A 23419-nucleotide genomic window follows, 5' to 3' on the forward strand; every position below is an offset into this window, starting at 1 on the left:
CTGACCTTGATTCTTGACTGAAGTCCCCAAAATATTCATAATTTGGCCTTTACCCATAAGACAAATAGCAACAGTCTCCAGTTAAAGCAGGGATTCAATTTCCTTTGGGTTGGGTGTGGAAAAGGGAATCTTTTCCAACCTTATTATCAGCGGGATTAGTGAATTTTTTCCTGAAATATTTTAGATACTCCATTTCAACAGAAGCATTTTGTTTGAATTCATATTTTATTAACCAGGAGTTATTTTGTTTAATTTATACTTGGAGATTTAGAGGCCTGCAATATTATTTTTAAGGGAGAAATGTCTTTTTATTAAATAATCAAACAAAATCCAAATACCCAATGGTGTCAACAAAAAACTCCTGTGATCTGATGATAGATTTTGGAATAGGGCCCCTGGAAGAGACAGTGGCATTATATTGGGGAGCCAGTTCAAGATTTCTATAAACAGGTATAGATTGGCTGAAGTCCATGAGAGGTGGAACCTCTAGAACTAATCGTCTGTTACCCCACTGACCCTTCAGGAGGTCAGTCATCAGGGGTTGCCCTGGATCCATGTTAGGAACCAGGTTTATAGCTGAATAGTCTAGGGCTCTTATAGACCCATCTCTGCCCCTACAGCCTGTGAATATGAATCTGACTTGGCACCAAAATGTGTATTTATCTACCAGATGTTATCTCAGAGCTTGGGCAGTGAGATTGGGTATTTGCAGTTCCACACAGCAGAAATCCATCTTTTAAGTACGGCAAGAAAATTTGAGCTTCCTAGTTTTTAAGTAGGAGTCATCTTTGCTCTTGAAAACTGGGTTACGATTATGTTACCTCTTTATTTTTGTTTATTAAGCACCATAGTCAGCCAGCTAAGATTAAAGAAGATAGTGAAAGAGAAAGCATTTCTCCATCCTGTTATTGACTCCCCTTGTACTTTTGCCTTTTTCAGTTTCTTTCCCTAGGTTTCCTCATCCTATTTGGGACCTCACATTCTATAAACTATGTTTCCCTCATTGAAAAGTAGCCACCTGCTATCTGTATAACTATGAGCAAATTACTTAACTTCTTGGTGCCTTGGTTTCCTTACTTGTAAGATGGCAATAGGATATTATCTACATCATAAAGTTGTTCTGAGGATTAAATGCATTAAGATGTGTCAAGCACTTAGCTCCGTACCTGGTTGTACAAAGTGCCAAGTGGCCAATTAGCTAATAATTGCTAATAGAATCTATTCGTGGAAAAATCATAGAAAACCATAGACTTCATTGCCAAGTTTCAAAATGTTAAATAAGATAGACTTGTGAACTCTTTTTAATGTCCAGTAGCACAGGGGCTCCTATTTTGCTTCTTCTGCCCAAATAGATTTGTAGAATGTCTTAAAGATACAAGAGGACTGTTGGGTCAGTCCCCAGAAGACTGTTGAATAGTGAGAATGTCCTAAGTATCCGAGGAATCATATTGAGTCTGTTACTTTTATTGGAAAATGAGAAAATAATAGCCATATAGTGTTGAGATGGTTGGTTATTTTATGTATTCATTTCTCTCATAGCAGACACAGTACTTTGTTTATCTAATGTGAGTGTTCTAAATTATATGACCATTATTAAATCTATGTTCAAATTAATTTCTGACATGGTGAGTGTATTTCTTTTTGAGACATCACATTTTTAAACATTCAGAATATAACGTCACCCATTTTACTTTGAGAATACTGTATGTGAAATAATTTTGAAGGACATTTTATTTCCTAGTATGTATTTTCAGTAGGTGGCTAATGGCTTTTGACCTGCTGTAGCAGCATACAGAACTGAATGTCAGACAGAGTACTTTTTAAAAGCTGCGTTTTTGTTTTGCATAATGAAGCACAATAATTCTTTTTGAGATTGCCTTGAATATTTTTCCAAGTAGTTATTGATGGGGACATGTCAGTTTGGTAAGAGAGAGAAGAGAAAATTGTGATGTTCCAGCATTTAGGTTTGAAGACTGTTTAAATGTATTCAGATTGGTAAATACAAGTATTTTAATAAATAATATCAGATCTAATATATTTATAAGTGAAAAGCCATATAAAGTACGTGGTGTCAACTTTCCACCTTTCCCATATCTTTGGACCATTGTTATGAAAAATCACACATTTTAATCCACTCACTTTTCTCCTTAGTAATTTCCATTTTCTTTTGAAACTTATACAGTATATTCCATGGCCTATTTTCATACAACCTTTAAAAATTATACATACCGAATAATAATTCTCAAATGTCGTGTGAAAGTAGACCATGGCATGCACTATATAAATGACAGAGATTGGTTAGGGTTCGAAGGTTAGCGATTTTAGGTCATTGTCAAGGTTAGTTTCAAATTAAGTATCGGCACAAGTTTTTGTGCAATCACAGTCTTTGCAGTCATGTGCCACATAGTTTATATATTGAGTAATGCTCCGATTTATACTTAGTTGAATTTTTGAGGTGAAGGTGTGTATGCAGCTTGGTTAATGCCCAAAGTCCTTGTGGAGTGATGACTGTGAGAAAATGACAATATGAAGAGTTATATTTCCCGTACTGAACATATTAGAGCTGGCATTTTGCCACTGAACCGTATGATGAGGGAGGAATATTGTTCGTATGCTTTGCATTTAAGGCTTAATTTCTGAGGCTGAGTTCTAATTTATTTATTCCCTCAGGTAATTACTGGTTTTTCGAGATGCAAAAGAAGTATATTATTGAAATTTTTTAAATGGTTAAACTTGTATCATAGATATCCTTTCTTTAAATTTAGGCACTAAAAATTCTCACACATCAAAGTAGCTTGTGATTCTCATTTGTGGCTAGAGAGTTAACCATCTTTCAATAATGCTTTGAAGTTAGCTTTTCTTCTTTTTTTCTTAACCCAGCATGGGTTCATGAATAAAACTAAACACTCTGATAGGTATAGCGTATTATTGCTCTTGCCTATGGCTCTTGCTAATAAAAATTCAAATTCTGGTTAGTTTTCTGGAATCAAATCAAGGTAGTATATGGCATACTTTTCTCCTGTTATGAGGCTCTCTCGTAGAAAATAGATGGGAGGGAAAGAAAGCATGGGGTGGAGGGAAAGGACAAAGCAATTCAGGGTTAAATATATTTTGGCTTTTCTGCCTATGTTGTGGTAAGTCTGTAAGCTGTACAAGAGTTTTTACTTATTATTGCCTTGGAATCCTTAAAAATAAAATTCCTACTCCTTAGGACTAACCTCCAAAAAATTCTATTCTTTAGTCAAAGTATATGAATATGTTGTTTTGTGGGTGAGGTAACAATAACAACAGTGGCACTAACTTAATTTGATAGTGTAGGTATGTGTTTTTTTATTAATTAATTATTATTATTATTATTTGGCTGCATTGGGTCTTCACTGATCGCGCGGGCTTTCTCTAGTTGTGACGAGTGGGGGCTACTCTTTGTTGCGGTGCGCGGGCTTCTCATCGCGGTGGCTTCTCTTGTTGCAGAGCACAGGCTCTAGGCGTGCGGGCTTCAGTTGTTGCAGCACGCGGGCTCAGTAGTTGTGGCTGGTGGGCTCTAGAGAGCAGGCTCAGTAGTTGTGGTGCACGGGCTTAGTTGCTCCACGGCATGTGGGATCTTCCCGGACCAGGGATCAAACCCGTGTCCCCTGCATTGGCAGGCAGATTCTTAACCACTGCACCACCAGGGAAGTCCCTATGTGTGTGTTTTTAAATACAGCTAGATGAGACGCCTATCAGCTGAAAAATAGGATAGGTGATGAATAATAGGTAGGTGATTGCTAAAATAATTTGGAATTCTGACATTGCTAAAATTGTCAGCTTGCTTATAAGATGACCTAATCACTAAATCAAATAGGATTTGGCATTTTAATGAATACGATGTTTTCCACCAACATCAATACAGAAAAGAATTGTGCCTGGATGCTTCCTTCCGAATGAGACATGAGAATTTAGAAACCAGAGAACATGCCAGAGCTAGAGTGATGACAGTACAAGATATTCCATCCTGGAGCCAGGCCCCATTGGGAAGACCCTTAAAGTGCAGTTGGGGGAATGCAAATAAGGAACGTATTTAGCAAAATTACGCATGTATATGACAGTAGGTAGGAATATGGTCTTAGGAGTTAGAGACACCCAAATTTGGTTCTCAGTTTTAACTATTGGAAAGCTGGTCACTTTGGGCAAATAAGTTATTCTCTCTGAGCCTCAAATTTCTAAACTATAAAATAGGGATAGTGATGGTATCTAATTCATATTATTATTCTGAGAAATAATTACCAAAATTAAAAATTTTTTAAACCTATAGTGAACAAGAACTGCCAATTCCAAAGCCTTGTAAATCTGTTACATTTATATATTTTGCAAGTAATGAGACACATTGTTACACTGGCCATAGCTGGCCTCAGAATCCTGCTCAACTCAGAACAGCAGGAAGCTCCTACTATTTTGTAGAAGTTGGCACTCAACATAAAACGTCTTTGTTTTCCCTGAGCCAATCCAATGCTACCTGTCTTCCTTCTTTTTTTCTATTTTGCTGACAGTCTCCCTAATGCAAATATCAATTTACTTATTTGGAAAAGTGGGAATGGAGAGATTGGTTATCCATAATCATAATGTTCAGGCACTGTGGTGGGTGCTTTACAGAAAACTGTGTTAAGTTACTCCCACATTTATATTTCCAGCTCTGTACCCCAAGCTCCGTTCATGAATTACCTTATTACTTGACTCCAGTTAACCGTCTAATAGGTGTCTACACTTATTGCTCACTGTTCACTGTCCTTCAGTTACACTGGGCTTCCTCATGTTCCTTGAACATCCTGAGCTCATTTCTGTCTTGGGACATTTGTTCTTGCTGATCGCTATGCCTGGAAGGCTCTGTCCTTTTATTTTATGCATCTTCTTTTATGCTTCTATGCTTCTTTTTATGCTCCTTCTCCTTGTTCAAATGCCATTTCTACTGAGACTGAGGTTTCTCTCTGACAACTCTGTCATTCTTCCATCTAGTCAGTTTTTTATCCTGTCATCTTATGATGTGTTTCTTCAGAGCCTTTTCCCATATATATAAAATCATGTTATTCATTTAATTGTTTATTATTTTATCTCCCAACCCAGAATGCAAGCTCCTTGAGATCAGTGGCCTTGTATGGTTTACTCAACACTGTATTCCTGATACCTGAAACTGTGCCTGGCTCACAGGAGTGCTCTGAACAACCTTCAGAGGTATGATTATTCTTTCCTTAGTTTTATAGTTGAGAGAAGTGATGATCAGGGAGTTTAAGTAGCTTGCCCAAGATCACAGGGATTAGAGGTGGCAGAGCTGGGATTTAGACTCAATGCTGTGCTCTAATAACCTATGCCACAGTGCCTTCCTTTCCTTAGTTGAAGGTCAGGAACATCAGTGGGAGGCAGGGGGCCATGTTGGTTCTTGGAGCTTCCTTTGAGTCCCAGGGCCAGCGGTTAATGTTTCTACAGCATTGTCAGACAAGAGCTGGTCCTGATCACCTTATACTCTAGTATCCTTGGCTTATCTTCTCTTCCCTTTTCCTTTTCGACTCAGTGCCCAAGACACGCATGATTAATATTTTACATGAATGCATTCAGTCCTTTACTGCTTGGGAAAAACAGTGAAACATGAGATTTTAGGGAAGTTCCCAAAGGGCTAGAATCCATGAGTTTGAACCCATATGGAATCTTCCACCTGGCCAGGGTCCTTCCTTTTTATATACATGCTGTTTTTTGAGCATTTTTTACTTGGCAGTGGTTGCAGCTATAACTTTCTTTTTGTGAGTTTGTGCTAACAACACAGATAATGCTTTTGGTTGTACTTGGCCCCTGTTGACTAAAATAGTTCCACCTCTGTGCCTTTCTGCCCCATCACCCAACCCCCTTGCAAGATGCGGTGGTGAAGCTGGGCTATTTATATTGTTTTAACCAGATATGCTATAGAATAAAACAGGCGGTCTTGCAATGTATATCATTAAAATGTATAAATGTGTTTCAGCTTTTTGGGGAAAGAGAAAAAAAGAAAATTTATACCAGGACAGCTGATTAAAATGGGATAATCCACTGCATTTAATAAGTCACACCTAGCAGATTATAGAGGGAAGAGTTATTGGTGCTCTTTACTCTAGGACATTTGGTGTGCGTTGCTGCATTTGACCTTTTAGAAGCTGTTGACATCATTTGGGAACTGCCAGTAAACCTGCCTTAATCTGTTAAACAGAAGGAATCTTAGCATTGTGGAACTGACTGGTTGATTAATTTAAATCCAAACACACACAGTCCTGCCTGGATGCCCTTTGTGAGACCCTCACACAAAAGGATTTCATTCAGAGGCATTATAACCCACATCCTGCTGTCAGACCCTTTCAGCTCAGTTGGTCTTTGGCTGCAGGCATCATCTTTAACCCCTCTTATGCTTCCTTTTATTTCATGAAAACAATATCTATGTTTGGACTCATACAGATGCTGTACATTTTCAGCAGAGTTCTTTATTTGTATCCCAGGGAAAAGATATTTTAAAGTTCCACTAATTGAGAGACTAAAATGGGAATTTATCTTAAACTGGCTTCTTTAGAGAAACTATATTAGAACTTAATCCAGTGCTTCCTTTGGGAATTATAATCAAAATTAGAATCATGAAATGTTGAAATAAGTTCTTGGTATTAGAGTAAGCCATCATCTGTAATTCCTTTGACTTTTAGATTCAAAACATTGAAGGTTTTATAATCATTGTTTAGTTTTGGGAAAACATTAAAGTTAATTGACTCATGGGTGAGTTCAGTGGTAGTATAAAGATCCTGAATGTTTAAATGAAAGCAAAGTTTAAATTCTTTAAGGACAAAACTTTGAATAATTTCAGTCTATTACAGGGACTAAGAAAAGTACCCATACATTGGGCACTCTGATGGGCTTGGTTGCAGAAGAGGGCAGATATTTGTGTGGAAGAAACAAAAACATTGCCTTAGAATGCTTTCCTAGCACATAGAATGTTAGACTGGAAAAGATCAACACCCTCATTTTGAACAACAAAAAAACTAAGGTCCCCACTTAATTATTCAAGCTCTTACTTGGCCAATTTCTGTTTCCTCATCACCCAATTACAGACTGTACTGGAATACAAATGAAGCCTTTCAAAGAAGGTGGTATAATTTGATTCTCTGTGGTTTTGTTCATTATTATTAATTGTAATAACTTTTTAATTGAGAGCTTTTGATGTGCCAGTACTTTATGCGTTATCTTTATCTTCATAACTACAGTATGAGGTAGTACTAGTGTTCTTCTCTTTTTGAAAATGAGGATCTGATGTTTAGAAAAGTCAAGGATTTGCCCAGAATAGCTGAATCATGAGATAAGATACTTTTTTTTTTTTTTTTCCTTTGAAAAGGTAGGCTTGTAGCTAGATATAAGGAGGAGAAACGGGTAATAAGAAATGTTTCTCCCAAGCCTCAGGAGTTGCCTTGAGAATATTATGGTGATGTGAATGACTCTGCCATGGGTCACTGGTAAGGAAGAAAAATTAAGGCCATTCTGGCCTTAATTCTTCAGAAACAGTGGATTTGTTGTGAGGGAATATGAAAGCACCTCCTTTCTGGCCTTCATCAGAAGCAGTAGATGTCCAGGTGAGGAGCCTGTTGGGGAACCAGAGGACCTAGAAGCTATGTGGTTCAAGAGAAATCATTGCATCATTTTGAGACTCTTGTTTTTTATTTTCATTTCTAAAGGTGAAATTCCAATTTCTACCTTACCCTACTGCACTAGGTTGTTTCAGAGATTAAGTAAAATAATTTAATTTTTGGAAAATCAAAAAATCACTTTGGAAAATGAAACAAATTAGGACATAATACATTTTTTTGTTTATTTATTCCATAAATATCTATCAAGTGAATGCCAAAGGCAAATCATAGGTGCTATATTGAGAATAGGAGGCAAATATAGACTTTGTCTCTACTTTTCAGAAGATTAAAGGGAGAGGGAAATAAGACGCAATATAATAACTAGGTAGTAGAATGTTTTAAATGCAGTTAGCCAGGTGGAGAATACTGTGGAATTTCTGGTGTGGAACCAGTCCCTGATGGAGGAGATAGATCTTGAAGGATGGTAGGATTTGGGCTGCCAGGGAGGAGACACAGGAGGAGTGTGTGTGCGGCGGTGGAATGAGGAGGTAGGTGTGGGATTCCAGGAAGAAGAGACAGTAAGAGCAAAGGCTTAGAGGAGGGAAGGTATGGGGACATATTAGTGTATCAGATTGTCTAATTGACTGTAGCTGAAGGTGCCTGGAGGTAAGGTTGGCAAAGATGCGTTCACATGGAAGCTGTGAACTCTGCACTTTATTCAGTGGTGCACAGGAGGAGCTTTTTAGGATTTTGAGTTTTGTGGTAACCTGGTCAAGGCCATGATTTGTGAAGACTCATTAAGGACAAAGTGATACAAAGAATGATTAAAGAGGTGGGACACTGAAGTCAGGAAGACCATGGACCAGAGCGTTATGAGATGACTGATAGAGAAGATCTAAGCTAGAGGGGCAACTGTGGGGCTGGAGCAAAGAGAAGATACATCTGTGAAATTTGGCCACCGAGTGGGTTTGGCCAGTGATGGAGAGTTAGAACCCTTTTGCCATTGGAAGTTAGTGTGATACTTTTTCATTAAATCAGTATGAATTTGTTTTAGTTAACAAATTTAAGCTCATATGCTAATAATAAAATCCCATATACACTGTCATTTTTCAGTCCTTATACTATCTTTAATTGGAATTAGGAAAAGTGTTGTATTAAGACCAGGGGAGCCAAGAATGTTGCTTCTCTGGGCTAAGAGGAAGTTCAACGTAAATCATGAGGCAAAGCTGGGTTAGAATTGAGGGTGTTTTGAAATCCCCACCCCTTCCTGAAATAGCTGGAATACTCCTCCCACTCAATAGCTTGTAAAATTACCCACCACTATAAAACCTGACAACACCATACCCTGGTGCCTTTCTCACCTTCTGCGATGGCCCACACTCTGTCTGTGGAAGTGTGTTTCTCTAAATAAATCCACTTCTTACCTAAAAAAAAAAAAAAAAAAAAAAAATAGAACGGAAGGTGTTTTGCCTTATCAGAAAGGTGGTTTCCAGGAGGAGGCACTGTAGCTGACTAGTCAAGGCTTTAGAAATTCTGGCCAAATATCCCCTCAGAAGTGGTGCTTTAACTTACATTTGCTTTTGAATTGGCACTTGCCAACATGAATTTAGTTGAAGAAATAAGTTAAGCTCAGAGTCTCGTTGAACCCTAAACTTCAATTTAAGAATTAAGGTGGTTTGTAGATGAGATTTATAATACTTTCGACAGTCAAGGGGTGATTTCTTTGCTGTGTCTTTGTTTCCTGTGAAAGAGTATTTTACCTTCTAACTTTTGTTGTCTTTCAGTCTGAGATATTATAATATTGTTTGGATGTCTGTGAAGCCTTAAGATCCATTGGGAAATAAGAAGTGGATTTTCTGACATTTAGGACAGATAAAAGGGGGTATACAGTTATCCAGAAAAAATGTCAGAGCTTGGTGGAGCTAGTGCTGTTATGCGGTACTTTGTCCTAGCTCCCAGCTCTGTGCTGTGAGTGGCCTAATGTGGGTGTGTGCTTCACAGGGCTTCTCTGTGCTATCCTTGGGAATCCAAGTAAAGGAGGTAGTTATCATTTAAGAAAGAGTTTATCATCTTCCCTAAGAAGGTGGGAATGAGATTGCATTGATCAAGAGATTTAGTGGAGTGGCAAGAGGAAATAGAACACTCATGAGAACGTGACACATTAAGCTGTTTTTGTAGCGTAAGAGGAGAATAAAAACTAAATAAAGCCTGGATTTAGGGAATGAACGTTGGAGATACGAGGCCCCTTTTCCCTAAAGCAAGCATCTTTAACAGGACACAAAATCTGGCCACCTGGGGCCATTTGTCTCACTGACACTTGATTTCTATTCCTGCTGGTCGTCTTCCATATTCCCTTCAGCCTTCTGTAGTGGGCGGACATCTTTTGGTTTGGTCTTATTTTTGGATAGGCTATTTTTTTAATGATGTATAGAATATTTAATTAAATTACATATTTATAAGAAGAACCAGTGCAATGAAAAGATCATAGTGATTAACATAGACAATTTCAAAAAACAATTACAATATTAAGATCAAATTCAAGAACACTCAAAAGTAATTTTTGGTTAGCAGGCAGCCCAGTGGATGAGTGCTGCAGCGCAGGAGCTGGTGACCTAGGACATTCTGCTTAGCCTCAGCCTTCAGCACGTGAGGGACTTGGAGAGACTCTTTTCTAAACTCTACCTTTTTAAAAAAAAAACCCTAGCAGAGGGCTTCCCTGGTGGCACAGTGGTTAAGAATCTGCCTGCCAATGCAAGGGACACAGGTTCGAGCCCTGGCCCAGGAAGATCCCACATGCGGAGCAACTAAGCCCGTGCACCACAACTACTGAGCCTGAGCTCTAGAGCCCGCAAGCCACAACTACTGAGCCCATGTGCCACAACTACTGAAGCCTACGCGCCGAGAGCCCGTGCTCTGCAGCAAGAGAAGCCACGACAATGAGAAGCCCGCACACCACAACAAAGAGTAGCCCCCGCTCACCCCAGCTAGAGAAAGCCCGCACACAGCAACGAAGACCTAACGCAGCCAATAAATAAATAAATAAAATTTATTTAAAAAACCCCCCAAAACAAAAAACAAAACCCTAGCAAACTAGCTTTACTGTTGCACTCTTACTTTATGACCATCCCATCTCTGGAGTAGTCGATACACCTGTTCCCTTTTGTGTGCATGCTGTCCAGATAACCTTTATTTACCTTTCCCAACCTTTTTGTTTCCCACCTGTTTTGTTTAGACAGGTGGATCATCTCCCAGTAAGAGTTGTTTGAAACAACCTTGAAATAGTCTGGCTAGTATGTTAGGATCTAGTCCACTGAAGCTGTCATTGGCTTTCTCTGAGAGCAAGTAAATCAGGATTGCAAGTTCAGAACACATTTAGATGAATTTTCATATTTTGAATTACAGTAGTAATTCATATCCATGGTGGTTAGAAAAACTTTTAAAAGTTTAAAATTATGTAATATAAAAATTGGAGGACTCTCTCAGTCTATAATTGAAACTGCCAGAAGTAACCACTCTCAGAAATTGGGTGTATATCTTTTGGGCATTTTCAAATAAACAAATGCATTTATTTTAAAATTTGAACCATATATATAATGTGTGTGTGTATATATATATATATATATGTATATATATATATATATATATATATATATATATATATATATATATATGTAGAGGAGTGTGTGAATCATATATATAGGAGGGTTGGCCAAAAATTTTGCTCAGGTTTTTCCATGCGATCTTACAGAAAAATGTGAATGAACTTTTTGGCCAACCTAATGTGTGTCTGTATATATATATATATTTATATATACACACACACACACACACACACACACACATATATATATACATACATATATATACACACACATCTATATATACACATATATATGTATATACACACTATTTCCATGAATTTCATGGTAAACTTTGCATGTTTTGCTTCTCAGACTCGGTATCTCAGGAAAAACAAGTGAAAGGAAAGGAGTAATTCCATTTTGTTGGAAAGCCTTTTCACTTTACCTAAATTAAGGAAAACTGAATTATTATGTTTTTCATGAGAGCTGACCTTACTATTCTATTTTCAGAATTCTCCCCAACCTCTATGGTAGCAAAAATCCAACTTGTCGATTAGGTTAAAATTCTCTATATTTTTCCAGACTGTAAATCGGTGCTGTGGTATTCCATTTTACTATTTTTGTAAGCAGTATTATTGCCATACATTTGTATGGTATTTACTCACAAGGGAAACATTAAAAGGCAGGCTTAGCTTCATCTGAATTGAAATAGAGATAATAATAATTTCTTTGTAGTAGCTTGGAGTATACAGTACAGAATGACAACCTTCATTTTTTATTGTGTTATGAGTATATTAAAGAGGATCTGTCAAGTTACTTGATTATTCTTGCAATTACAGTATTCTACTACAGTAGAAAAAATTAGACCATGGTATTGTTTAAAAACATGTCAATCCAATATAGAGAAGAAAACAATAGTTTTTATAGTACAGATGATAAATTATATACTTATTAAAACATCACATCTGATCAAATAAGCATGATATATCATTATAGACTCAGTTTGATGTTGAAACATTGTTATTTTAAGCAATTACTTTAAACCTGGTATTTTTAAGAGGGGTTGTGTTCTTGTGAATGGGGTGCCAGATGCACGGGAGGACAAATAGTTCAAAGGGAAGATTTAAATTATGTATAGTTTTGGGAGTTGTTAGAAGTAGAAGTAATTCTGCCTGTGATAGAAGACTTAATCAGGAAGACTGTGGAGCAGTAAGATGGTAGATTTCTTCTGATTTTATCTGGGTGTCATAATTGGGCATTTGGTTTGGGGGTGTTTTCTGGATAAGTGATGTATTGGCCTGGATTTACTGGAGCTCGGAGTTAAATGGAATGGGCAGATGCCGTTTCCTGGAGAAGTAAACGCAGAGCATCAGTTTTCATTGTTATCAGTACTGTGACCTCCGAAGGCACAGATGTGAGCTTTCTTTTCAAAGGGAATCAAGTATTCACCCTCAAGAAAAAGGATGTTTGTAATGTAATAATATTAATGCTTGTTAAGTGAGAAAACCATCTATGAATACTTAATACTGTTGCTACCTGGGAGCATTATTTATTGACCTGTGACTTCGTCAGAGCTTCAGCTGTGAGAAGAATATTGCTAATGGAATCATGTAATGACAGTTGTCATTAAAAAGTCACATTGCAGTGAATAGATTCAGAATTCATTGAGTCCCCTTGCTCTGTGTCACACTCGCTGCTTCTGTGACAACCTTCATTTCCTACTTAGTAAATCCAAGCCTGGTAGCTCGAGCCTCAGGAAGTTGTTAAAGCAATTAAAGGCTTCTGTCTCCCAGCACATTGCTTGGTTACCATAGTATCCTCTGCCTCCAAGTCTCTCCTGATGATGTCAGTATGTATACAGGGGTTGTTCAGAGCATCTACGTGGGGATGATTCACCCCGCAATAAAGCCCCTCACCCGTTGCTTGGTTTCCAGTTCTATTTAAGACATCCCTAGAAATGGAAGGTAAGTGCCTTGTTTTGCATATCGGAGAATTACCAAATGCCTCTATTTTTCTCTTTCAGGTGAATGAATGGTTTCTTGCTTTCTACGGTATACTACTGACTGAAAACATAGTATATGGGAGCATTTCAGCCAATTACCTAGAACAGACTTACAGTTTGTACTTAAAGTGTGTGTATGTGTTTGTGTGCGTCTGTATGCGCACATACATGGGATGGGCTTATAAAAATAACTGTGGGTGTACAATGTAATGCTGGCTACTCTGCTTGGTAAGTAGCAATAGCAAACACAGTAGAGCTTTTTATTTCAAATGATTTGAAATATACAAATTCCTTATAATATTTTGTCAAGTGTCACAGCACAAATGCAGTTTTCTAAGAGTGTGAATTATGTATTTTTTATTGATACTTTGTATATTTTATCCAGTTTAAAACAGTATTAACATTTGAAAGGTCTAAGAGGTTATGGGAAGATATTTTTAGAAAGAAGGGCCAAGTTACATTGAGAATTTGCATGTTAGGGAGATTAAAACTTAAATTGTTAAAACAAAGATTTAGTTACAGGGGGATATATGAAGTTTAAAGTGTATTGATAACCATCATTTCATACTAATTTCATACTTTTAATGCTTTTCAAAAATCTCCAGATTTGATAATAAAAATAATGCTTCTATTATTGTGACAAATGAAATCAGCGCTTCGTAAAAGTTCTCCTTTAACACATACCCATGCTCCTTAAGGATAAGCCAGCTGTGTTCAGCTTTATGAAAAGAATATTGTAGAACCATTTACAACATTTAAATAGAAGAGCCATGAATGAATATTTCCCTTGAAAAGTTAGTTTTCTGTTTCAAGTTTTCTACCACAATGTGCCCTATCAATAAACACTAAGTGATGAGACACACAGGTTTCTCTCTACTGCCTAGGCCTGACTCTCTCCATCCAAGAGTTCTGTCCATATGACAATGTTAGTTATGCATTTATTTCCTCTTCCTTATTCCCAAGGGACGATTTCAGTATACTCTGTGAAGAATGTAATACTGTGTTTAAATGGAGGTGGTAGGTAAAGGCAGTTTCTAAATAATTAATGGATAGCTTTGCAGAAGAATGAACAAGAGGGGAGTAGGTAGGATGGGGACTCTCCCATTTCTTTATGTAGCTGAACCTTTATTGTATGTAGGAGGTAGACAGATGGCTCTTTGAGAGGTCAGTAAATGGTCTAGACTGTCCATTTCTAGAGAGACTGATTAAAACTGGCATTTTCTTTCTTGTATTTTTGGAGTCTTCTGGAATATACCCTGCTGTCTACCTTTGCTTTGTTTTTGTGCAATATTATGTTAGTGGACTGATAATGTTCTTCATTCACCTTTCTTTAAAGAATCAGTGAAAAACATAGTTGTGAGAGAGTGTAAAAAAAGGTTAAAAATTAAAAATATAGTTACTTTCACATAAAGGATATCTGTCTTATCTTGAATATCGTAAATGCTTATTTATGGATGAATTCCTTTCTACCCTAAAATACGCTAAAGTGCTTTGACTTTTAATTTCTTTACTGTTTTGAATACTTAATCCTGCTTATGTGTTTGAAAATTTGCTAGTTAATTTAAAAAAGTTCCTGAAAAGTAGAGAGAAATTATGATACTGCCGAGTTTAGATTACGGTAGGTTAAATGTTAAAGAAATTAAGTCAATATAAACTGTTTCCATACTTTTTAAAACCTTTTTATTGAAACACTTTTCATATGTTTGTGTTGGAAAGAAGACTGTATTATATTCTAGGCTATGTTACATCAGGTTTTTGCTCTTCATTGTATTAATGTTTTGGGTAATATAATGTAATCTATTGAGTAGCTAACTCTTTGTAATAAGAAAAATACTTCTGCAGTTTTGAACCCTTACGATATCCATGTATATCTCCTCCTGCTGGCTTAACCAATACAAGTAGCAGTTTATACAGAGTGTACTATAAAGATTACAGTTTCCTTCATGCTTCAGGCAGGAAGTGGTTCCAAGCAGTTTTAGGCAGGGTGATTTAAAAAATTGCTTTAGGAGAGTTTTCATTTTATTTTTATGTCCTAATAAGAATGTTTTAAGTTTTATACATACTTAAACTTGCTCCTGCTGAAATATGGAAATGCCAGGTCTGTAGACTTTACCAATGTGAGACAATGAAACATGGCAGAAAAAGGATCATTTTGGCTTTTACTAGAAAGACAAATAAAACCAGTATCCAGAAGAATGAGAGGAAGCTGTAATAGAGAACATGGACCTGGAAATGAACATTTTGTCCAGTGAGAGGAAAGAAGCTCTAGCTGTGAGGGCTTGGTTAAATGCTTAGCCCAGTTGTCTGTGTTCATTTAATGGCAAAGCCAGGGCTGGGACCTAGATGCCTGCACTCGAACAGGCCGGTTTTCATTTATGTGACCCCACATACCCCAGTTGGAGTAGAGCACTTTTTCCTAGTCAGTTTTTACTTACTACCAAAAAAGGAGTGATGGAACAGTATAAAAACTAGGAAAGTGTATTATTTTTCTTTTGTTGCTGTAACAAATTACTGTAAACTTGGTGAATAAAATTTGTTATCTTAGAGCTCTATTGGTTAGAAGTCTGACACAGGTCTTAATGGACTAGAAAATCAAGGTGTCAGGGCTGTATCCCCTTCTGGAGGCTCTAGGCGAGAATCCATTTGTTTGTCTTTTCCAGCTTCTAGGGGTCACCTGCATTCCTTGGCTCATGGCCACCCTCCTTTACCTTAACAGCTAGCAAGTACAGACCGAATCCTTATGAGGCCATCTCTCTGGTTCTTCAAGGCCGGGAAGCGACCTTCATTTTAAGGCAGCGGTCCCCAACATTTTTGGTACCAGGGACCGGTTTTGTGGAAGACAATTTTTCCAAGGACTGGAGAGGGGGGATGGTTTCGGGATGATTCAATCTCATTACATTTACTGTGCACTTTATTTCTATCATTATTACATTGTAATATATAATGAAATAATTATACAACTCCCATAATGCAGAATCGGTGGGAGCCCTGAGCTTGTTCTCACCTGCCACTCACTGATAGGGTTTTGATATGAGTCTGCAAGCAATTGATTTGTTATGCTCTCTGTGCAGTCAAACCTCTCTGCTAATGATAATCTGTATTTGTAGCCGCTCCCCAGCACTGGCATCACCGCCTCAGCTCCACCTCAGATCATCAGGCATTAGATTCTCATAAGGAGCACGCAACCTAGATCCCTTGCATGCGCAATTCACAGTAGGGTTCACACTCCTATGAGAATCTAATGCCGCCGTTGATCTGACAGGAGGCGGAGCTCAGGTGGTAATGTGAGCGATGGGGAGCGGCTGTAAATACAGATGAAGCTTTGCTCGCTCACCTGCAGCTCACCTTCTGCTCTACGGCCTGGGTCCTAACAGGCCACGGACTGGTACTGTTACTGGTACGGGGGACAGGGGGGGTTGGGGACCCCTGTTTTAAGGGACTCGTGATTAGATGTGGCCCACTGGATAACCTAGGATAATCAGCCCATTTTAGGACAAGATCCTTATCCTTAATCACATCTGCAAAATCCTCTCTGTCATGTAGGGTAACATATTCACAGGGTGGGGGGTTTAGGATGTGGACATCTTTGGGGACCATAATTCTGCCCCCCTTAGAGACTGCAAAATATATGGCTGATTCTATCAACGTTAAATTCATAAATCAGATATTTTTACTGATAACTATAACTTAAACTCGTGATTGCCAACAGAGACCATGAAAACTTGACCTAATTCAGTGGATGCAGTCATCCCTAAGGATATTAAAATGCCTCAAGATAATTCATGAGGGAAAATCATATTAGAAAGAAATGTTTCACCAACTCAAATGTTCAGAACTCTGAGGTAAAGATGTGAGTCTTACAAAGTGACACTATTCTCAACTTAATATTTTTAGTGAGAGGCTCACATCAGATGAAGTTAATTAAACAAAGCTGATTTGGGATTGCAAAAATTCCATTAGCTAACTCCTATGTGGATGAGCCTGGGTTTCTTTAGAAGCCGAAGGGTAATAACAAGGCCACTGGAGACCAAAATGTGAGATCTAGTAACCCTGAGTTTTGAATAACACTGTCGTTCATTGATCTGGCATTAAGCCAATATGAGTCACAGGACTCAGCAAATGAGCCTGGCAGGTATGCCTTGCATGGTTTCCTAGGAAAGGCACAATCTATTACCACAATCAATAATGCTAGACTTGAGGCCAACAGCTGCAAAAATAGTTTCTCTTATTGTTTACATCCTGTATTTATCTTAAGTTTAAGCCAATTCATGGCACATGTATCCATCTGTACTAAGCATAAGATAATTTATATCTAGTAGTAGTTTTTAAACCTTGTTTGCTAAACACTAGTGGTAAAAGATTCAGAGGAGAAAGTGCTCAGGCATATTACTTGGGGACAGGAAGCCTAAAATTACATTTTGCTATGGTTCTCTCAAGGAAAGGAGATGGAAAGAAAACCGACTGTTTTCCTGCAAGTATTCCTTTTCAGTTTTGGAATAATTTTCTGGAGGAAGACTAAACAGTACCTTAAGACCCTTATTTGGAAGAAAAGGGTTTGTGGAACACCATACATATCTTTGCAAGAGGTAATTATTTTGACATTGATTCTCTTTGGTCGTAGAGAGTAAAACAACTTTAGGATTCTATATAAAAGTGAAATCTGAATTTATGCTGTCATGGGATTTATTTGTCAATCACAATATCATTAAAGGAAAACTGTTATTTGACATTGAACTTAAAAATTAAAATCAGTGAGTTACACAATTTGATAAATGATATAAATAAATCAAAGGCAAAATATAAATAAATAAAACCCAGACACCTTTAAACATTTTTTTAAATGTATACAGAATATTGAATTTAATACTGAATTTTCCCAGCTATGGTAAATTAGAGAGACTAGAGATGAAATCTCTCTGTTTTGTTAAAGGAAAAAAAAAAAAAAACCCATAGAGCAGCTGCTGTCTCTGTGATAAAAGAGACTGTTTAATCTTTAAATCATTTTGAACTGGCTCAGTTGCTTTACTGATCCTTTAACTTTGTTAAAATTATCTTTAAAGTTTATCTTTGAAACAAATCAGAGATAAAGGAACTAATGGAGATGAGAGTTTTGAGGTTCTGAATTGTATTTGGTCGGTGGGTGGTGGATAAGATGGAAGGAGACTTCAAAATCAGAAACTTGAAAGATTGTTATGATTTCTCATTGCCTGTTTTGAAAACTAGCTCAGGGTTTTATGTCTAGGGGGATTTTACCAGTAACAGGAGTAAAGGCAATCAGCAAGTAAGTGATGGATCTAGGAAGTTATCCTAAGTCTTTCGTGCTCCAAAGGCTTTGCAGATCACAGTAGCATGAACTCTACTCATTTTCCTCACTGATGTTGCATTTACTTGCTTTTCTTTACTTTTTTTATTGCTTTAGTTTGACTTCCATCTTTGGGTCTTACTTGCAAAAAGAAAAGCAATTATTGGAATTATTTACGAAGAAAATTCTGTTATTTTAATTTGTGGAATGCCCCTATTTCTGCCAATTTCTGCTATGGACATGAGGTTCTATAACCGGACCAATTTTTTCATTAACTCCTCTAGGATAGTCAGCTTTGGAATGAGGATTAATGGAAATAAAGGGTATCGGTTTTGCACGCAAAATCTGTGGGCTGGGGCAAGTAGAAAGAAGAAAGTTTGAGCAGCAGTACCTGAAAGGGCACAAAGACAAGGGGACTGATGCTTGCCGTCTTCTGCGTGGTGGTGGAGTGGGGGGGTGGGATATGCTGCTGTGGCCACTGCAGCGTAGGACTGGTCAGGAGGTGGGGAGGTTTAGTAAGAACTGTGCCCCATGCCTGGTGCTTACTGTCTGTCCTAGAGGACTTTGCAAAAGGTAAGCCTGTGCTGGGGGCAGGGGGTTGGTTCCTGGGTTTTAGCCACAGCCATCCTGAGAGATAGATGCCTTTTCTCCATGAAGGGTGCAAAAGAGGGGAGGCAATGGGAGACGGTCTGGCAGCCTTCAGGATTCATACGTATGGGAATGAGCTCACCAGCCCAAATAATTTTATAAATTCAAACCTTCCAATAACAAATACATATCACTAATTTAGAGGAATATGACTTACCAGTTGGAATATTAGAGTATGACAGGAGGCAGGTGGCATTGTTTTCCTTATTGGCAAAGGTCAGTCTTGTCGTCTTCAATCAAAATGCAATCTCAGTAATTACTATTGAATGCCCTCACGTGCATGATGGTGCACTAAGCACAATGCAGAATTAATCAAAGGGCAACGTGACCTCAAATTTCAAGGAGTTTCAGCTAAAACAGAATAACTTAAATATTAAGAATAACTTCCTTATTACTTAATAATTATTATTGTTTTATTTTCATGGTAATTTTTGCCAAGTGGCAAATTCCAGTTTGCCTAGTTGGGATTTGATAAATTCATTTTATTTGCATTTTACTAAAAAGTAAATTTTTTCTAAACTTGTATATGAACTGATATCTTTACTTGATGGCGGCCTTATTGTTATCTTGCTAAGCTTTTTATCCCCCCACCTCTCTTAGTCCCATTTGCCTGACTTTAAAACACATATCTTTCTCTTGTGTTATAGCATAGAATGTCTCTTTCTCTTTTTCATACACACCCACACATGCAGCTCACACACTCACACACACAGAATTACTTTACAGTGAACGAGTCATGTCCTAGTCCTTCTCTTTACTCTTGTTTCCATATTCCTTTAGCCTGTCTATAATATTTATTTTAAGCAACCCAAATCCTGATTCTTGAGCCCCTACTGAGTATGAAGGATCATGCTACACAGTGAGGGCTCTGCCCCTCATTTTCTTCCGCTGCAGTCCTTTGTTTGTACAGTTATCAGTATTTCCTTCTGACGGGTAGGAGGTTGGTAAAATTAAAGGATAGAGTGAGCAGAGGGAAGGGACATGGTTGGTTCTGGAGAGAAGATGTTGAAGTCAGAATCTGTAAGCCAGGAAAAGGGGAACTAAAACAGAGCACTGAGATTATGCTGGGAAAGTGGAGTCTTGTTAGGTCAATAGGACCAAGTAAAGAGGCAGCATCAGCAGAATTATTTTGTGTTTTATCAGACATTTTATGGTGAGCAAAATAGATTGCCATATGTACACACAGAAACTTCTGCACTGAGTTACCAGTTTAACCTTTTCAACTAATTAAAATCTAAGTTTATAAACCTCAGAACTTTACATTTCTTTGACATCACTGCAATTATTTCACTATCCTGACAATTCTCTGGCCATCATTTCTCAACCTAGGGGGCTAAGATTTTGAAATAAGTCCCTACATTCTATTTAGAAACAACCTGTGTTTTCTAAATAAATCTTAAAGAGGAAGATGTTCTTATGCCAAGATTCAAATATATTGAACTTGATAATTATCTAGAATTACCTTCTAACATGTTAGCTCTGTGATGATTTTTCCAGTAAGGTTGAACTGTTGTTGAAAGACTGATTGTGCAGAAACAATAGTTTGAAGTTTGTCCAGACTTAGTAAAATGTTGAAAATTTGAAGAATAACTGATTTTTCTAGTCAGTGTATTTTTCATTGTAACAACCCCTGTATTGATTTGGTTTTCAGTCTATGGTCTTTTGTGTTATATAGATATTTCACTAGGTAGTTATCTTCCTGAAGTTTCAGTATTTGGGTTTTTTTCATCTTTGCAGTAATGACAAAGAAATGTAGGGTTTAGTGGTTTTTAAACCTGGGATTTGCCAAAAAGAAAAAGATCATTCTTGATGAAAGCTTTCACTGAATTACAAAGAAATTTATGCTTTGCCTCCCTGGCAGCCAGTAATTGTCAGATTGCAGTTACTTTTCAGAGGTGTTTACCCTGAGTTGAAGGTTCCTCCTGTTGATGATCTGAATCATGAATTAACTCTGATGTTGATCCAGTAGTTCACCTCAGCCATAGCCTGTGTAAAATTGCTGTGTTACTGCTGCACACAGATTTTTTTTGCCCCAAAAGTAATATTGGGCTCAGAGAGTTAAAGCGTTCCCTGCCTCCAGGAATTTACATTACAGTGGGAGGGATGAGAACACAAGGAATATGATGGCAGACTGATACAAATAGCCCTACTTTTTGTCCCCCTTCACAGCAAAACTGCTCACGTGAAGTGCATGCATGTTCTCTGCAGTTCATTTCCTCTTAATCTCTCTGAATCCACTCCTTTTAGAACCCAACTCTCCACCAAAACTGCTTCAGTCAGGATCACGAGTGGCTTTCAGGTCAAAACCAGGGTCAGTTCTCAGTCCTCCCTGACTGGGCTTGTAGTTATTATTTGAAGCAGGTGGTCTTTCTCTACTCCTTCAAGCACTGCATCTTCTGGTTTTGCTTCAACTTAGTTTGCTATTCTTCCCAGTCTGCCGGTTCTTTATCATCTTCCTGACTCTAGGAGTTGGCATATTCTAAGATGAAGTCCCTGGTCCTGGTTTCTTCTCTGTTGAAACTCACTCGCTTTGCGAGAGTTTGCAACTCATGCAGTTTCTTTCTTGGTTTTAAGTTCTGTGATACACTGACAGTTTCCAAATTTACATTTCTCATCTGAACCTCTCTCTTGAACGCTAGACAACATATTTCCACTTGGGATATCTAATAGGTATCTTAAATATAATGTGTCCCAAACTCCTGATTATTCCCTTGTATCAAATCTATAGTCTTTCCTATATCAGTTATCCCACAGATAATCAATGTTAACATTTTGGGATATGCCTTTCCCGGGCGCATGTGGGTATGTATGTTTATTTCTAACTACAACTCATGAGATAATTTTGTGTGCACTGTTTTCTTTCTCTAAATCTACCTCACCCCCTTTACTATGAACATGTTTTATACACCCTTGTATATTCTTTGGAAACCTAGCTTTTAGTAGCTACTTGGTTGTACCATCATTTACTAACTGACCTTTTTTTGTGAACATTGCATTGCCTTTCATGACTTACTATTAAAATGTAGACTATGACTAGTATCACCATTTCATTTTGTATCCTTGTTACAAAAAAGAAAGAAAAAAACACTTCATGATTCTAGTTCTGCACTATCCCAACATGGTACTTACAAACCACAAGTAGCTGTTGAGCACTTAAACGTGGCCAGTCCAAACTAAGATGGGCCATAAAAAGTAAAATACCGATTTCAAAGACTTAGTTTGAAAATAAAATCTTCTTAATAATTTTTTGTATTGATTAGTTGTTGAAATACTTTCTTTTATTGGACTAAATAAGGTATACTTTAACAATTGACTTCATCTTTGTCTTTTTACTTTTTTAAATGTGACTATCAGCAAATTAAAAATTATATGTGTGGCTCACATTATATTTCTATAGGATGATGCTTTTTTTTTTAACATCTTTATTGGACTATAATTGCTTTACAACGGTACGTTAGTTTCTGCTGTATAACAAACTGAGTCAGCTATACATATATATATATATATATCCCCATATTCCCTCACCCTTGCGTCTCCCTCCCACCCACCCTATCCCACCACTCTAGATGGTCACACAGCATGAAGCTGATCTCCCTGTGCTATGCGGTTGCTCCCCACTAGCTATCTATTTTACATTTGGTAGATGTATATATGTTCATGCCAATCTCTCACTTTGTCCCAGCTAACCCTTCCCTCTCCCCGTGTCCTCAAGTCCATTGTCTACATCTGCATCTTTATTCCTGTCCTGCCCCTAGGTTCTTTAGAACCATGTTTTTTTGATTCCATATATATGTGTTCGCATACAGTATTTGTTTTCTCTTTCTGACTTACTTCACTCTGTATGACAGACTCTAGGTCCACCCACCTCACTACAAATAACTCAATTTCGTTTCTTTTTATGGCTGAGTAATATTCCATCGTATATATGTGCCACATCTTCTTTATGCATTCATCTGTTGATGGACACTTAGGTTGCTTCCATGTCCTGGCTATGGTAAAGAGTGCTGCAATGAATATTGTGGTACATGACTCTTTTAAATTATGGTTTTCTCAGGGTATATGCCAAGTTAGTGGGATTGCTGGGTCATATGGTAGTTCTATTTGTAGTTTTTTAAGGAACCTCCATACTGTTCTCCATAGTGGCTATATCAATTAACATTCCAACCAGCAGTGCAAGAGGTTTCCGTTTTCTCCAAACCCTCTCCAGCACTTATTGTTTGTAGATTTTTTTTTTTTTTTTTTTTTTTTTGTGGTATGCGGGCCTCTCACTGTTGTGGCCTCTCCC

General features: G+C 37.6%; 2 protein-coding genes across 14 annotated transcripts in view; one reads left to right on the top strand and one right to left on the bottom strand.

The window, feature by feature from the left end:
* The window catches only part of LOC102975608 (uncharacterized), a 38357-nt gene extending 37801 nt beyond the window's left edge, over positions 1-556 (bottom strand). The window contains exon 1 of the mRNA XM_055086896.1: positions 339-556. Within this exon, the coding sequence (XP_054942871.1) occupies positions 339-556 (218 nt within the window). The remainder of the gene's footprint in view (positions 1-338) is intronic.
* PAM (peptidylglycine alpha-amidating monooxygenase) overlaps positions 1-23419 on the top strand; it is a 285194-nt gene that overhangs the window by 34918 nt on the left and 226857 nt on the right. For 12 of the 13 annotated variants that reach the window (XM_024120931.3, XM_024120939.3, XM_024120945.3 and 9 more), the window contains exon 2: positions 5098-5205. The exons of the other annotated variant lie outside the window; for it this stretch is intronic. The gene's annotated coding sequence lies outside the window, so the exon portion shown is untranslated. The remainder of the gene's footprint in view (positions 1-5097; positions 5206-23419) is intronic. 13 annotated transcript variants of the gene reach the window in all.

This window comes from Physeter macrocephalus, chromosome 8, assembly GCF_002837175.3.
Source record: "Physeter macrocephalus isolate SW-GA chromosome 8, ASM283717v5, whole genome shotgun sequence".
NCBI classification, from domain to species: Eukaryota; Metazoa; Chordata; class Mammalia; order Artiodactyla; family Physeteridae; genus Physeter; species Physeter macrocephalus.